At 34.6% G+C, this 17,018-nt stretch overlaps 3 protein-coding genes and 1 long non-coding RNA gene across 7 annotated transcripts; 2 read left to right on the forward strand and 2 right to left on the reverse strand.

Moving 5' to 3' along the window:
* The first annotated feature begins 2,499 nt into the window (after positions 1-2,499).
* LOC140803939 (uncharacterized) lies at positions 2,500-5,687 on the forward strand. The gene is made up of 3 exons (XM_073159783.1): positions 2,500-2,842; positions 4,506-4,896; positions 4,972-5,687. The coding sequence occupies exons 1-3, from the start codon at positions 2,724-2,726 to the stop codon at positions 5,128-5,130; spliced, it is 669 nt and encodes a 222-aa protein (XP_073015884.1). The 5' UTR covers positions 2,500-2,723; the 3' UTR covers positions 5,131-5,687.
* Positions 3,577-4,507, forward strand: LOC140803940 (uncharacterized). The gene is made up of 2 exons (XM_073159784.1): positions 3,577-3,714; positions 3,831-4,507. The coding sequence occupies exons 1-2, from the start codon at positions 3,612-3,614 to the stop codon at positions 4,271-4,273; spliced, it is 546 nt and encodes a 181-aa protein (XP_073015885.1). The 5' UTR covers positions 3,577-3,611; the 3' UTR covers positions 4,274-4,507.
* Positions 5,688-5,879: 192 nt separating the features above from the next.
* On the reverse strand, positions 5,880-7,676 carry LOC140803941 (uncharacterized). Of its 4 annotated transcripts, XR_012111987.1 has the most exons (4): positions 7,358-7,675; positions 7,128-7,237; positions 6,780-6,938; positions 5,880-6,514 (listed from the first exon to the last, which is right to left on the reverse strand). It is a non-coding gene; the product is annotated as an uncharacterized lncRNA (long non-coding RNA). The 4 variants fall into 4 exon arrangements; XR_012111988.1 differs by lacking the exon at positions 5,880-6,514 and having other exon boundaries at positions 6,777-6,938; positions 7,354-7,676; XR_012111989.1 differs by lacking the exon at positions 5,880-6,514 and having other exon boundaries at positions 6,777-6,938; positions 7,379-7,672.
* A 3,400-nt stretch (positions 7,677-11,076) lies between these two features.
* LOC140803425 (shikimate O-hydroxycinnamoyltransferase-like) lies at positions 11,077-14,159 on the reverse strand. Its single transcript, XM_073159303.1, has 2 exons — positions 13,526-14,159; positions 11,077-12,130 (listed from the first exon to the last, which is right to left on the reverse strand). Exons 1-2 carry the CDS (start codon positions 13,931-13,933, stop codon positions 11,243-11,245), a joined length of 1,296 nt encoding a protein of 431 aa, XP_073015404.1. The 5' UTR covers positions 13,934-14,159; the 3' UTR covers positions 11,077-11,242.
* Between the last annotated feature and the right edge of the window lie 2,859 nt (positions 14,160-17,018).

Consider the following 17,018-nt stretch of genomic DNA (forward strand, 5'->3'; position numbering starts at 1 on the left):
GAAAAGCATGTTGCAAAAAATTGAGAAAAATATGGAAAGGAAATAGGAAATGAGGTTGAAGGAGCAAGAAAAAAGGAGATTGTGGGGAAAAATCTGATCATATAAAAAGATATGAAAGATCCAAAGCTGGGTGATGTTTAAAAGCATTATTATATAAGATGCAAGAACAAATTCTTCGTAAACGATTCAGTCAAGAATTTATTTAATTCATAATTTGTTAGATTTGATTATTTATATATTTTAATGGCAAAAACTTATGTGAGACGGTCTCACGGGTAATATTTTGTGAAACAGATATCTTATTTGGATCATTCATGAAAAATTATTACTTTTTATGCTAAGAGTATAACTTTTTATTGTGAACATTGGTAGGGTTGATCCGTCTCACAAATAAAGACGAGATCATCTCACAAAAGACTTACTCTATTTTAATTACTTGTATTTTGTAAATTGCGTGTAAGTTTTTAAAATTCAGTTATGTGTAATTTTAATTTGTTATAATTATGTCCAATTTTATTATGATATTTTAAATTATTTGTATTTTATTGATATTTTAATTCCATATAATTTTTTTAAAACTAGCTGTAAGTTTTAGAATTTAAATTATTTAAAATTTTATTAGTTTTTATTTTTTTGCATTTTTAAAAAAAATACAAATTATTGAATTGAATAGAAAGTTCATATTCAACAGCTTCTCACTACTACAAAATCATGCACCAATAGAGTTGCCAAGACTGATCATCGTGATCTATTTTATCTCATCCTTGAACATGTGTGTTCATCGGTCGGTTCGGTTTTGTTTTCAGTTTTTTATTTCGGTTTTATAAATCTGTAATCCGATATCCGAATAATTTTTCTTCGGTTCGGTTCGGTTTTCTACCAAAATGGTTCGGTTATTTCAGTCGGTTAATTCGGTTTTGGTATAATTATTTAAATTAATAATATAAATATATTGTAAAATATAATGTAACGCCCCATATTCGACGATTGTCTCTACTATACCAAGACGAGTTTTTCCAGCATGCTTATGTCCTCACTCACACGTATCCTAGGAAACTTTTCAGGGGGGTCACCAATCCCAAAATTGCCCCAAGTCAAGCACGCTTAACTTTGGAGTACTTATGCGATAAACTACATAAAAGAAGATGCACTTTCTTGATATGAGTGGTACCAATCAAATCTTTTAAGCCCTCATCAACTGCAGAGTCTCATACCTGAACAGTTTCAGAATCCCTCTCATTCCGGTGTAAGATCGGTTCATTCATGTTCCCTCCACCTAGAAGCCTGCCATGCCGCTCATTGTCCGTGCATCCTCATGGCACCGGCGATCACCCCCGCCCTCTTCGGTCCCGGGCCTCACATGCCCATCAGCTTCCACTTGGTTCGTCCCTGAACCACACCATACTGGGAGAGGTCGGCTCTGATACCAACTGTAACGCCCCAGATTCGACGACTGTCCCCACTGTATCAAGACGGGTCTTTCCAGCGTGCTTATGTCCTCACTCCCACGCATCCTGGGAAACTTTCCAGGGGGTCACCAATCCCAAAATTGCCCCAAGTCAAGCATGCTTAACTTTGGAGTACTTATGCGATAAGCTACTGAAAATAAGATACACCTTCTTGATATGAGTAGTACCAATCAAACCTTTTAAGCCCTCATTGACTGCACAGTCCTATACCTGAATAGTTTCAGAATCTCTCTCCTTCCGGTGTTAGATCGGTTCATTCATGTTCCTTCTGCCTAGAAGCCTGTCAGAAGCCGCTCATTGTCCATGCATCCTCATGGCATCCTCGATCAACCCCTGCTCTCTTCGGTCCCGAGCCTCACATATAATATGTTAACTTTCTACATGCTTTCATAGTAAAATATTTAAATATAAGGTCTAAATTAATTCAACAATCAACTAAAAATAGTTCAAAATGGTTTTTCATTCACTAAATATCATATCAAAATATATAATATAAATAAAAATATAAAAAAATAATTAATTTAATGAAATTTTGGTTTGTTCGGTTTTGACATATATAATTCAAAATCGAATCAAATAAACTTCGGTTTTAACATTTACATCCGAATTACAAAATTCGACTTTCGGTTCGTTTCGTTTCGGTTCGGGGTTCGGTTTTTTGGTTTGAATTTTTGGTTTTTCCGGTTTTATCCGAAGTTTGAACACCCTTACATACTCTCATCAAACATGAATTTTGAAAAAGATTATCTCCATTTATTACGTAGAAATCGTCCTAAATGAGAGTAAGACAATGAGATAATATATAAATGAGAGTAAGACAATGAGATGATATTATATATATATATATATATATGTATATATGTATGTATGTCTGTATAAACACACACAGACAACAGGTTGGAGATTTCTTATCTGGGATCAACTTGGACCGATTTATCTCGACGTGGCTTTCACTGCACAATGGTACACATAATTGTTTCCCTATATTTGTTATTTAATTAATTATTCTCCCATCAATTTCTTTAGGCCACGTTTGGTACTATGGATTATCATTGGATTACGCTTTTAGTCAAACGTTTGGTTGGTTTTTAAGAGCACCAGCAATATCCATGGGCCCGGGAATTGAGCACTGTTGAAATGTGAAAATGCAAGAAAAGAATCTCAAACTGAAGATGGTATTGACAGTCCTATTTTGCACAGTAGAAGAGACAGGTTGTTTCATTTCCAAAACTACCCTTCGCCCTACTTTTAAACATGATTTCTCTTTTCTCAATTTGTTTTCTTGTGTTCAAATGGCCGCCGTTGTTGTTTGAGGAGGATAGTAAGTTCAATTCGTCGTTGCAAGTTGTCTCAGAAATCTTTAAAAGTATCAGGTAAAATATCAATTCAAGAAAATATTTTTTTTCTTTCCACATCTGTTTGTCTTGGTACACAGTACTTCTCTTTCGAACCTTTGTTGAAAGAAAATGTTGCTTTCCTTTCCACATATGTTTTTTTTTTACGAATTAATTAGTTTTCGAACATTTTTGAAAGAAAATGTTGGTAGCTCATTTTTTGTTGAAGTTCGGTTGTAACTCTTGAATTCCGTCACCAACATTTTAAGTGCATTCCGACATTTGATGCTTCAATCGTGCATTCAAAGTCTTCTGTCACAAGATGGACATCAAACGTAGAAACCTTCTACTGGTTGTAATCGTACAACAACTGGTGTTTAGAAATTTATTGATGTTGTGTCTTCTAATCCGACTGCGTGCGAATGTGGTTGCCCATCGATGTCGTGCCACTCGTAACAGACTTGTTTTGTACAGCATGACACAAAGAATCAATTCTCAATTTAGCCATTTGAATATGATTATTGATGCTGGTGATGTTCAATGTGTCTTGAACTTGAGAATGAACCGAAATGCCTGTGGAAGGTCGTGCTATCTTTTAATGCACTTATGAGGACTAACAGATTCTCGGTATGTCCGCGTCCAAGAGAAGGTTGCAATGTTTTTGTCAATATTGGCACACCATAAAAAAAATCGGGTAACCAGTCACGACTACATGTGTAGTGGACAGACAGCAACGCACATTTTCATGAAGTTATGCATGCATTGTTGAATTATTTCGGTTAACGTGTTGGGGGTTTGTGATCGAAATATGAACTTCATTTACGCTCTTGCTGGATGGGAGGGATCTGCCGCTGATGCAAGAGTTTTAATAGATGCATTGACTCGGGATTATGCATTCAAGGTTCCAAGAGGTTATGTGTGAATAACTTTTACGTGTACTTGCATCTTTTTATGTAAATATGCCAACATTTACCATAATCAAAAGTTTATCGTGATAATGATTTTTTGAGACTTAATCATTGTGCAGGTTGTTATTATCTTTGTGACAATGGCTACGCTAATGTGGAAGGTTTCTTGACTCCGTACAGACGAGTAAGATATCATAGGGATGCTTGGGGCAATCGTGCATCCGCACCACAAGATCACGAGGAGTTACTCAATTGGAGGCATTCACAAGCAAGAAACATTATTGAAAGAGCATTTGGTTTGTTGAAAAAGAGATGGGCTATCTTTCGAAGTCCTTCGTTTTACCCCCTGCATGTCCAAAACCAAATAATTCTTGCTTGCATTCTACTACATAATTTCATCCGTAATCAAATGCCCGACGATCCTTTAGATGAATATGATGAAGAAGTTGGCAGTCCCATTCATGATACACAGAATGAGTATATAAGCAGTTTTGACTCGTCCAACGAGTGGGTTAATTGGCGAGATCAGTGCGCAATGTCCATGTGGAACAACTATAATTAACGTTTTTTTTAATGTATTAAGTGCTTGTCGACAGTTGCACATCTTTATATTGTTTATGTTGTTGTCGTCGTTGTTTTCATATCAAGTAGTGTAATTGACGAAAATTTTTTCCGAGCTCATTGTTCGTGCAACTGAAAGATTTGAATGTTACGGTCTCGGCTCTGGTTTTCACCATTTTAACTTTTTTCGCTGACTATTACTACATGCACTTATAATGTTGATTTCATGACAGAATAAGTCCACTCAGATTTCCTGTACTCATGGATAGTGTAGCAACTTCTGGTAGCGGTAGTGCGAGGTGCAAGAAAGAGGACAAGACACGGCGAAGCTGGAGTGGCCGGGAAGAAGATGTGCCAATACAGTCGCTGAAAGAAGTTATGACAAAGGGTTGGAAAAGTGAGAATAGTTTTAAAGCGGTTTACTTGACGTTGTTGGAGAATACAATGCATGTAGCAATACCAGGAACAAATATGTGTGCCAATCCTCATATTAATTCAAAAATACATGTGTGGAAGAAAACATATAGTACGTTGGTGACGTTGTTATCCAAGAGTGGAGTCAGTTGGAATGATACTGACAAGACGATCGATGCTACAGACGAGACTTGGGAATCAATTGTGAAGGTATGTATTGTATAGTACTCTGACCTTGATTTACAAAAGTTCACTGATCACTCATTCGCTTGATCCTTGATGCAGCATGACCCAAGTTTTAGACCAATGCGGCATAAGCATTGGATGCTTTCAATGATTGGGCTGAAATCTTCGGAAACGATCGAGCTACTGGGGAGCATTCAAAGAATTTTGAGAATGCGTTACAACAAGTTCTTAAACTTGATGAAAAACTTCCCAACATAGAGTTCATTGGAGAGACACGTACATTTAACCCTTTCTATGTTGCTGACGATTCGATATCTGAAACGCATACGCCAACGTCTAAGACAAATGCAGGTACGTCTTCTAAAAGCAAGAAAAGGAAGCACACGAGCTTGCATGATGAATCAATAGTCGAAGCAATCAACAACCTCGCTCACATAACCAAAGACACGATGACACAATTGATCAAGGAAATTAACGCGGAGGACAAGATCTCGGATGTTCAAGATACGGTTTTGGATGCATTGCAGGGTCTTACCGACCTTTCAGAAGATGAACAAGTTGTTGTAGCTAAGTTGTTGTTCAACAACCACAACGACTTGACACTATTCAAAAGACTTGGCGACCGTGGAAGGATGTGCTTGGTTAAGAGGTTGTTGCGTGGTGATTAATGCTTACAGTTATAAGTTTGTTTTTGAACAATGTTTTTTGAATTCGTAATCTACCACAACTAGTTCTTTGTAGTGGTTCATGAAAGGGATGTTGTGATTTTGGATTTTGCGTATGTACTATCCTTTTTTTGGGAACAAAAAGTGATTGAATTATAATTAATTTTCAATCTATGTTATATGCTCTATTTTCTTACACACTACTGCAATTCCAATTACTTTTATTACTTACCCTTGTGCACTTCCAAATAGATTCTAGTATTTGCCTACAATATGACTTCGTGTAACAAATTCGAACATTCCCAAGTGTCCTCTCCAGATTAAGTGTAACACAGTAGAACAAACTCTCCTTGACTACTGTGATTTGAATAAATAAAATGACAGTTGAATTTTTAGACGACTACGACTTCAAAGATTTTTTGTAAAACAGAAACACAACTCAATTAGCATTACCATTGTTCATTTACATACAACTACACTGCCCATAGTAAAGCCTTTCACATTTCCGCACCATATGCATCACTTATATGTACATGAACATAAAATACCCACTACACATAATGTTTGCATACATGACAACCGAGTAGACACTTGTACATACATTTAATCAAAATACACATTAGATCAGCATACTGTTAATTACTCGGTGCAAACAAAACAAAGGTGGTTCCACAAAAGGACATAATACTGTGACAATTACTTTAAGCGCTGGAGTCATCTGATGAAAGCTCCACAACAGCAATCTTCTTTGATTTTTGGTCGTTTGATTTGTTGTAGTTTTCCTTCGACTCGATATTCACTCCAACCTTCAAATTCAAAGCTTCATTCGTTTCCGCAGCATGACACTGATGGACGTGCTCGTGGACAGAAGCTATGTGACACAACTTCTGCTTCTTCCTACCGTTTTTATAAACAAATCCTACTTTGTCAGGAGTTAAGAACTTCACTTCACTACACTACCACCAACTTCATGTTCGCTGCACATAAATTTTTCATCATCAGAAATGAGATCAATGATAGGTACCTTGTACTTGCTGCTTACAGTTTCCTAAGAGCTATGTTCACAACGTAAAGCCATTGTGGACCACCTAATGAAAGACCGTATGCTGTTGAGTTCATTAGGAGTAACATAATAAGCATGCTTTATAAGAATAGAAACAAGAAGTTAATGACTTTATTTCTCCAACTACTTGTATTCAATATGCTGCATGTCCTAGATATTGTAATCATGCAAATCTTTACCGGTTGTTTGACCGAACAATTGAAGGCTTCCTCGGCAGCTTCTCTACTTTCGTAACCTTTGTAACAAGCACCAGGAAAACAATAAACTTGGACATTGGCCTCAGGCCATCTGTCGTACACTCCAATCTTCTTTCCCACAAACACGACGTATGTTTTGGTCTGCATTTACGAGAATAAATAATACAATTTTCGAACGAAATATGTATGTACAAAATGCTTTACTCAGATTAATAAAGTATTCATGGAGTTACAAAAGTTAACAAATTAGGCATTCCTACAACAAATAATATATTCATATCATTAACGTGGATGCAGAAAGAAAGGAATTGAAAGAAAGCATAAATTCACCATCTAAGATACGTTCACAACGACTGCATCCTTGATGCCTCAAATTTCTCCTTGAAAACAACCTTCTATGGTGTACAACGCAAATCAACGGTCCACAAAGGAGCAAATTTCTGTTGTATAAAACACAAAGGCATAAAAAATAATGAACCGAAAAGAGAACTAAAATATTTAATGTTCTTCTTCACATGTAGAACAGATCGAAAATATAAAAAAGAAAAATTTTTACATGCCATTAATTTGTAACCCATCACCTTAACTTCCTTTCACAGATCTACTTCCGTAGTAGATCAGATGTGTGAGGTAACAATAGCCTCACCGTTGAGTGAGAGAGTAGTGGGTAGATATGTGACTGGGAAAAAAATAGAAGCGTGATGTCCAGAGTGATAGGGGTGAAATTGGACAATTAATTATTATACTAGTACTTATCCTGACAAAATAAATAGAACCAAACATAAATGCGGTTTGAAGACTTGTACTAAATGTCCATGTACTACACTTTATTATCCATTTTATTATCTTTCAATTATTAATCTCATCATGCGTATCAAACGGTGCCTTATTGAATGCAGTTGGCAGAGGATCGGATAAATTACGTATATAAAGATCACATCTGATTGATTTTATTTATGGAGTTAAATTAATTCTGATATTGAATTATTGATCAATTATTTTATTATATTATATTAACTTAATATGTGAACGATTATTATACATTATCAATTTTATTTAATTAAATTTTTCGTGTTAATTCCCGTAATCATGAAGGATAGTTTGTAAAGTTACATCTTTATCCGGTAATGGATAAAAAGAAATAGCGAACTATTTAAGAATTTCAATAAAAGTTTAATAGTTTCCTTGTCTTTATTTTTTTAAAATCTTTTCCGTGCACAATGAGTTAATTCTAATGAAATTTTTATAGCTTAAGCCTTAATTAACAACTAATATTTGATAATAATTAACTTACATTTTTTTTTTTGAAACAAATGAATATAGGAAAATGCTGGCTTGTTATTTGCACTCTAATCAAAGTGTTAATATGCAAAATAATTTTTATTTTAGGTTTGGAAAATAAAAATTATTTTGCATATTAAATACTATAATGATAATAATAATTTTAAAAAGAATCAAAATTTTAATCTTATAACAACAATAATATCTGGAATTTTTATATAGTTACTATATTTTCACATCCATCTTATTTTTTTTGTGAGATATAGAAATTAAATTATATCAGTTGATTTAAGTTTATATACAATTATACGAATTTAATCTCAAAAAAAAATTCTGATGTGGAAGATTAGTCTAGGCTACAACTATATAACATATATACACATAATTTTAAGAAATTTTAAACCAGGACTCTTATATCACTTGTTGGTCTTAGATGTGCTATCCTGAGATATAATTATGAAAATAACGAATAAAATTGGACACTGAGATTTAGGTGTAAAATCCCTAAAAATTATCAGGATAAAAACCACAGGCAAGATGAAAAGAATTCCAATATAATATTTTATGGTGTACAACCACTCACAGTGTTTCCAAAGAAAACGCACATTCTCTCAATACAGGAGAGCAAACATCTCATAAATATTGTAAAACACACACAAATAACTTGTATATGAGATAAGAGAAATGAGTTTAGAACTAGATGCTCGTTATGCAATGTATGATGAAAAGAAACACCTATTTAATTTATAGGTGATTCATCGTGTCTAAATATAAAAAAACAATTCATGTCGTTCGACCAAATTTGACAAACATTTTACCAAAACTTTTTGATTAAATAAATGTGCTCGTTCACTGCCACCAACCATTCACACCAATCAAATGAGATACTGCCATTCTTTCTCGATAGTCGACATCGAATTAGCTCTTGTAAGCATTTATTTTCGACTTTGAATCTTAAGAAGCCGATAGAAGTTGAGAGTTTCTGTAAGAAAATTAGTAGCGTTTGGACAAGAAGGTCGTTAACTTGAACTCGGAGATTTCAAGAGGACTTGGACTTCCTATACCAGTTTTTGTTATCGGTATCGAATGGTAATCTGATTGATTTTATTGATGGAGACCTCATTTTAGCTCGTTCACGGGGTCTCCTGGAAAAATTAACGAGAGGAAGAGTATGCTAAGACGAGGATAAATGTCTACTTTTGGATGCACTCTTTGGGTCTACAACATAAATTACACAGAGAGCAGAATCAAATTTTCCATTAAACGGATAGAGCTTAAACATTCAGCTTGGCGTAGAATGCATGCAAGTGCTGCATCAACAGGAAATCTGCTTGCTCTCGAGAAAAAAAATGGATTATGGTGCTTTTGGGCCAGTTCCAAATTGCAACAACTATTTTTACTTGGTTTCGTGTCACGCCTCGGGACAAGGGTTGATTGACACCGGCGTTGCTCTCAAATTTACATTCGAAAACAATAAGCCTCATAAGTACAAAATTCATAAACCAGTCTTTTATTCATAATACTGAATAATTCATTATCGGTTACAACTCAAATAAATAATGTTTTACAGCGAAAATATAAAACCACACATAACAGTGTCTTAACAAATGCAGTGAAAATAACAAAAATAATAACTGAGAGCAACAGTCTTCTTCACCAGCCCCAGAATTGATTCTGCTCTTCTTCTTCTAACAATTCTTCCTCGTTCTTATCTGAGATGGGTTTGGTGGGTGAGTGATATGGTTGTCACTCAATAAACGGGAGTGGGAATAACTCTCAGTTTTCGAAATTATTTTCAACAGAAACAGTAAAACAAATAATATACAAAAAAACTCTTCTTTTCAGAACAGGAATCAATATTCAGAACATAAATCAGAAATTAGCAAGTAAGCACTGAGCACGTTTGTGAATTTCATGGCTAAATTGATATCAGTCCCCTATATGTTCTCTCCTCTAAGGACGAGGCCAGAATCAGAAATCAGAATTCAGAAATGTTCAGAATATATATTCCTACCATTAGTTCACTAGGTTTCAGTGCTTCAAAATCAGAGATCAGAAATATATAAAACATGAATTATCAAACTGATTTCAAGATATTTATACATAAGCCCACTTACCGTAATTTGCTATAAGGTTTCGGTAGAAGTCTGAAATCTGCTTGTTCTTGCTACTGGTTTCTACTGGTCGAAAATAAGCACTCTCTTAGCTCGAAAATTCAAGTGATAATCTCAAGATTTGTGTAACACCAATTCAGAGGTTTGAGGGTGTTATTTATAAGTAAAATTTTACTGTTAGCCTCCCAATTAATTGTCATAATCTGACATTAACAGCCTATATTCCATGTTAAATGCTTCAGTTATAAGTCATAAGCTGAATCAGTAACTGCCTGCTGGAATCTCGCTCTTCTGCTGCTGGATTTTACATGTTGTCTGCTGCAGGATTCTAATCTGCTGGAAAAATACCAGCTTCTGAATTATTAACTTCTGCTAGAATTTTTGCATTGCTACTGAAGTTTCGCTAGCTGCTGCAAAAATGCTAGCTAGTGCTGGAAATTCGAGTTCTCACATTTCGCCCCTGATTAGTTCCAAACAGAAGCCAAGTTTACACCTTTTCTTTTCTTTGATCAAGATTCAAGCCAACTATATAATTCCTTTTGAAATCATCCCCAAAAATTCAATCAACCCTTTCTGCAGTACCATCACCGGTTTGTGGACAGTCATGAACAAAGGTTCAAATAAAATATATAAGGTCGATCAAGTATTTTGCAGATTGAGATGTAAGTGAAAAGCAGTAGGATATTGAATTGATCCTGGAGATTGCTTTTGTATCTCAGGAATTTGTAAGCTGTGTACGTTGGAGATAATTGTGTGGGCGTGGTGAACATAGATCATTTTTAGCCGAACAACGTAAAAATCTGTAGTGTCTTCATTATCATTTTCTCTTGAATCTGTGCTTGAGTATAAGCACTAATTCAATGCTTCTTGGCAAATTTATCGAAACGATTTTCTGATAGAGGGTATCAAGCGAAACGCCAGTTTAGTTCGTTTACATTATATAAAGTCACAGTAAATCTGATAAAAAAATGTATTCAAACTTCTGTTCTAATTGACAGAAATGTGAATTCATACAAAAGGACAAGTTATAAAGCAACAATGAAAATGGACTCAAATGTCATACAAGAGCTTCTCAAAAACCTTCATATGCTCGGTTTGCAAAGAGATGGCCACCGATAAGCTGCCGTTGTTTGTCGGACTAGGCAACACGAAGCTTAGACCTTCATACGCAATCCCACCCGGTCCCATGAAGATCGGCCTGCCCCATCCGAAATCTGCGTCGTGGATAGGCAGCCGAGACCAACTTGTGATCCCAAGATTCGGGCACCTGAAAGTGTGCGCCCCACGAACAAGTGCCTTCAGATCTGGCTGCAGTTCCAGGTAATCAAGAGCAGACCTCAGGTAGTCATTGTCCATCCGAACCAAAGCATCGTGAATTTTACTAGCAGAATACCAGACGGGCTTGGATTCAAGATCACCAGATACAGCAACCGGAGTGGCTGTGAAGATCACATTGCCAAAATAGCCTGATGGGAGCGAGGGCCGGAGCCTGGATCGCCCATCCGTTGCGATGTACAGCTTTGTGTCCTGATCTTGAGGCAGCCCGCGAGCCTTACACACACATCGCCAAATATGGCCTGCCAGCATCTCATACGAGCTGTAAGTGACCGTGTTTCCTTCCTCTTTCGACTTGGACTTGAGGGTGTTGAGCTGATCACGGGTTAGCTTGAATATGGAAACTGCTGTCTCAGGGGATGTATCAGGTTTGCTTGTGAGTTTCATGGATGGAGGGGGCTGATACTCGATGTGCTTGAATTGTGGTTGGGGCGGATCGCGGGCACGGAGGAGGGTCCGGTCGATGAAGGGTTGGACGCTGATGTCGAGGCCTCGGGCCATGTCCGACCAGGTGTTGATGAAATGGAGACCAGAGAATCCATCGGCTGCGTGATGCTGCATTCCAACGCCTAAGGAAACTCCTCCACATTTGAAATATGTTACCTGTAATCATAATGAAATTCATTGAGATAAAGTTACCATTGCATGGTTCCATTCCCCACATTACAATTCAACTCTATGCAACAAAATGAAGCCCAAGTGTATTTTCAATTTTTGGTTTCAGGTTTTTAGTTCAACAGTTATTATTTTCGATTTTAGTAATTTTTCCGAAAAATGATAAAATATCCATTAAAGTTACTGATGTGACGTCAGACATTGCTCACATCAATACCACGTCAACATTTTGATAAAAAAAAAATGACTAAAACTTAAAAAATCCAATTAAGGGACTAAAACCGTGAATTGTCCAATAACAAGATAAAATAAAAAAAACATACAAGTTAAAAAAGAAAAGTAAAAAAAAAATTAATGTCCCCATTTCAAAATAACCTCTAATTTAGTAATATGGAATATATATTATTATACTTACTATAACATTTAATTCAACAACCTCTATTAAATTCTAAAAATGTTATATTTTGTTGTGTTTATTATAAGCAAATACTTCACGTGAATATGTGTAGCCATGAGTTGTAAGACGGTCTCATGAATCATTATCTGTGAGATGAGTCAACTCTACCGATATTCACAATAAAAAGTAATATTCTTAGCATAAAAGGTAATACATTTTCATGGATGACTCAAATAAGATATATGTCTCATAAAATACGACTCGTGAGAGCGTCTCACACAATTTTTTGTCGTGTGATCATATAGATAAATAAGTGACACACCATCTAACCCCCAACTACAATTCTATCAACTTGCATCTAATTAAACGAGCCAATTGTAATTAATAACATATCTCAAATTAGTGTGAGATATTCAAGAGGAGTGAGTCTCATATGAGACCATCTCAATGATCTTAATTTGTGAGACCGTCTCACAGATATTCACGATAAAAAGTAATATTCTAGCAAATAAGAGATATGTCTCACAAATATGACCCGTGAGGCCGTTTCACACAAGTTTTTGTCATTCAAGATTGACTTTTTTTTTTTCTGAATCACAAGTTTTAATGGTATTGAAATTGGAAATTCGATAAGAATCAACTTTAAATACCAAATAAGAATCAACTTTAATTAGCTTGTATTGTAAATCGGAAAACATGTGATAATGCAATTAACCTAATCCAGAATAAATCATTAAAAAAAATCTCTTTAAATGGAGGTGGGCAGTGCATGTAATAAGTGCGCGTGTTCTTTTAGTGGATCAATTAGATGGGAGAATAATCCGATTAAAAAAATTAGATTTTAGGTAGTATTTGTGAAAATTAATTTTCAAATATTTTTAATTTTTAAATCAATAAAATATTTTAAAATTATACGTAATAATTTTTATTTGTTTAATTACTTAAAATAAATCCCGAACGTGACAAACACTAAACCAAGAAATCACCTGAAGCGCCAAAAGTGGGTAACTTGAGATTCCGAGGGAATAATCCACGGCCGGGATGAGGCAGCGCAGCTGCAACGTCGGAGCAAAGTCGCCGAAATCATCCACCTCTCCGTCGCACTCCGCTTCCACCAGAAGCACTCCCTCGGCATTACAGTCGATCTCAATCCTTCCATCTTCATCCCTCTTGAGTCTCCCCGCCATTGGATAGAACGGCACCAGCGCGCGGCCCAGAGCCAACTTGAGAACCCTGGCGTCGAAGAAGTCCGCCGCTCCCGTGGGACGGTAAAAGTAGACGCTAGGTGTGTGGAAGTTTGGCACCACCAGGTCAACGTTGGAGTTCCATAGGCTGACGTTCGGCGTCTCCGCCGCCGGAGCAACCAACGTTGAGTTCTTCACGTCGATTTTCATTTGTCTTGGCTTCGAGTCCCACTTTATCGACAGAATCACGGCAGACAAGCTGGTGTATACGATGAACGTTATGTATGGATGCTTATAAAACAGGGAATCATTAATTTTTTTGCCTGAAAAATAAATTAGTGTTTAAATAAATTGCTGTTCAAAATGTGGCGGTGGGTGGCGGAGGAGGAGAATAACGGCTTTGGTACGGTGCGGTTTATTACTAAGAGAAATGATGAATATAGCGGCTTATTTTATAATCTTTTAAGGTTTACCTACCACGCCTAACGAAGAAGATTATTCTTATAATTTATTAATGACCAAGTTTATATATATATATATATATATATATATATATATATATATATATATATATATATATAATATGATGTCATTTGTTGGTGTGCACCCCATATTTTTCGATATTTTGGAAGCGTGTGTGAGGAGACGATCGATGTGACGTTTCATGATATGTTTAGAAATATTGTTCAGACAACACAACCAATAAATTTTTCGATATTTATTGGGATCATGATAAAGAGTGGGTCTCATGTGAGACCGTCTCACGGATCTTAATCTGTTACACGGGCCAACCATAACGATATTCACAATAAAAAGTAATATTCTTTGCATAAAAAATACTATTTTTTTATGGATGACTCAAATAAAATATCCGTCTCACAAATACGATCCGTGAGACCGTCTCACAAAAGTTTTTGCCCATGATAAATGTATTGGAAGATATAACAAATAATTTCAAGTTTAATTGAAAACGACATTATCTAAAGATAGAATTTAAAAAATAAAGCTTTCCACAAAATCCACTCTCAAACATAGAACATATATCAATATTAATCAACCTATAAAATGAATTTAATTATAAAAAATGATAACAGATTTATAAATTTCAATTTGTTCCAATAAAAAAAACAGCATTTCTTTTCTTGGATAACCCAACAAAGACGAGTAGTAATTAAACTAATAACAATAATAATAATGGGACAATAAATAATATTTCTTTCATATCTAAATTTTAATTTAGAAAATTGGGAATATTTGACTTTGGTTGACAAAGTTGGTGAGTGGCAACAGTCCAAACATATTCACAGTTCACCAACTCTAACGTGTGGCAATGTAAATTACACACTTATCCATTTTCTCACCAAGTCTAATGTGGTTTTCATTGCACCAACCCCGGGTGGAAATAGCATCTTTAAACTAAATTGTTTCCTATTCCACGAGTCAGAATATTACAAATTAATGATAGATATATACATTTAAAACTACTTACTATATGGAATATTTATCATATCATACGTCGAGAATAGAACTTTCGGTGTAGTTTTTTTTATACGAGATGAAAGATTTTGTTTTATAATGGATCATATCTTATCATAAATGTTCGTCGATCTATTTTAAAGAGTCAGAATAGTACAACATTTTTTTATGGAAAAAAGGTGTATGATTTGAATTGATCAAACAATTGTGGTTCTAGTTAGTAAATATGCATTAACGTGAATCGCAAACAAAGTCAAGTAGGCAACACACGACTAAGTCGCAAGGGGGGATTTCATGTCAACTTAGACCAACTTTTTGTATTTATTTCTCCACTCAGTTTTGACTATTGACAGATACAATCATCATGTCAGAAAATTTAGGTTGGAAAATTGGCCTTCAGTCCCAGTCGTCGATTTTTTTGTTGTTCAGTCACTGTATACTTTTTTAGTACCACATTTCCACATGAAATATACCACATTTTGTATGACATAGTACCACAATTTTGTAGGTAGTGAGTGAACTCAAAGAAATGTTTTGATTGGTGATTTTTCAACAACTTCCCCAATTTAGGTTGGCTCACTAGTCCAATGTGTTTTTATCATTTTAATTTCATGATATTTTTTTAGTTCAAATAGATATTTGAAAATATGATATAAATTTATGAGTTTAATGTATCAATACATTTTAATTGAGTATACTATTTATGTCATATATAAGACATGAAAACTAAAACAATAAATATAAATCATTGAGATTATTGGGCAATGTACAAATATAAGTATCAACCGCATTAAATTAAGTGTATAATTTTAATTTTTAGGTATGAAATATTGATACTTTTTTGGACCAATATGGATGAAAAAAATACAAAATGTATTCATTTCATGTACAAAGTGAGTTAAATTGAATATCAGTCAATTTAAATTGGGTATATGTAATATAATATTTGAATATTTAATTCAGAGAAATGAAATGAAAAACATGTCGGATCAAATAGTTAAAACTAAATTTTTTTGACACGAAAACTAAATCATAACTTCTATCTATACTTAGAGATCAATCTCAATTTAACACAAACAAAATTGATGACGCTCTGAATGTGGTGAGATCACCACCCATTTTTAGCTATTTAGCTTTTTTATGAATGGATGACGGGACTCATCAACACTAAAGGTTTTTTTATTTATATATATATTTTTTTTGGGTTAAAAAAGACAAAACAAAAACCAACATATCATCTAGGGGTGTTCAAACTTCGGATAAAACCGAAAAAATCGAAAATCCAAACCGAAAAAACCGAACACCAAACTGAACCGAAAGCCGAATTTTGTAATTCAGATATAAATATTAAAACCGAAGTTTATTTGGTTCGGTTTTGGATTATATATGTCAAAACCGAAATTTCATTAAATTAATAATTTTTTTATATTTTTATTTATATTATATATTTTGATATGATATTTAGTGAATTAAAAACCATTTTGAACAATTTTTAGTTGATTGTTGTTTGTTTAATTAATTTAGACCTTCTATTTAAATATTTTACTAAGAAAACATATAAAAAGTTAATATATTATATTTTACAATATATTTATATTATCAATTTAAATAATTATACCAATACCGAAATAACCGGCCGAAATAACCATTTTGGTAGAAAACCGAACTGAACCGAACCGAAAAAAAATGGTTCGGATTCGGATTATATATTTCTAAAACCGAAAACCAAAAAAACCGAAATAAAAAACCAAAAACCGAATCGACCGATAAACACCCCTACTACTATCAAATGATATTATAATTTTTTTTAAAAAAAAAC

Source organism: Primulina eburnea, chromosome 10 (assembly GCF_022965805.1).
Source record: "Primulina eburnea isolate SZY01 chromosome 10, ASM2296580v1, whole genome shotgun sequence".
NCBI lineage: Eukaryota > Viridiplantae > Streptophyta > Magnoliopsida > Lamiales > Gesneriaceae > Primulina > Primulina eburnea.

Bases quoted from the DNA above. Each gene is read 5' to 3' on its own strand.
- LOC140803939 (XM_073159783.1), top strand. From the start codon at position 2,724: ATGATTTCTCTTTTCTCAATTTGTTTTCTTGTGTTCAAATGGCCGCCG. The intron at 2,843-4,505 runs GTAAAATATCAA...ATTTCATGACAG, and splicing joins GAAATCTTTAAAAGTATCAG to AATAAGTCCACTCAGATTTC. The intron at 4,897-4,971 runs GTATGTATTGTA...TCCTTGATGCAG, and splicing joins CTTGGGAATCAATTGTGAAG to CATGACCCAAGTTTTAGACC.
- LOC140803940 (XM_073159784.1), top strand. From the start codon at position 3,612: ATGAACTTCATTTACGCTCTTGCTGGATGGGAGGGATCTGCCGCTGAT. The intron at 3,715-3,830 runs GTTATGTGTGAA...ATCATTGTGCAG, and splicing joins TGCATTCAAGGTTCCAAGAG to GTTGTTATTATCTTTGTGAC.
- LOC140803425 (XM_073159303.1), bottom strand. From the start codon at position 13,933: ATGAAAATCGACGTGAAGAACTCAACGTTGGTTGCTCCGGCGGCGGAG. The intron at 12,131-13,525 runs GTGATTTCTTGG...TTATGATTACAG, and splicing joins ACCCACTTTTGGCGCTTCAG to GTAACATATTTCAAATGTGG.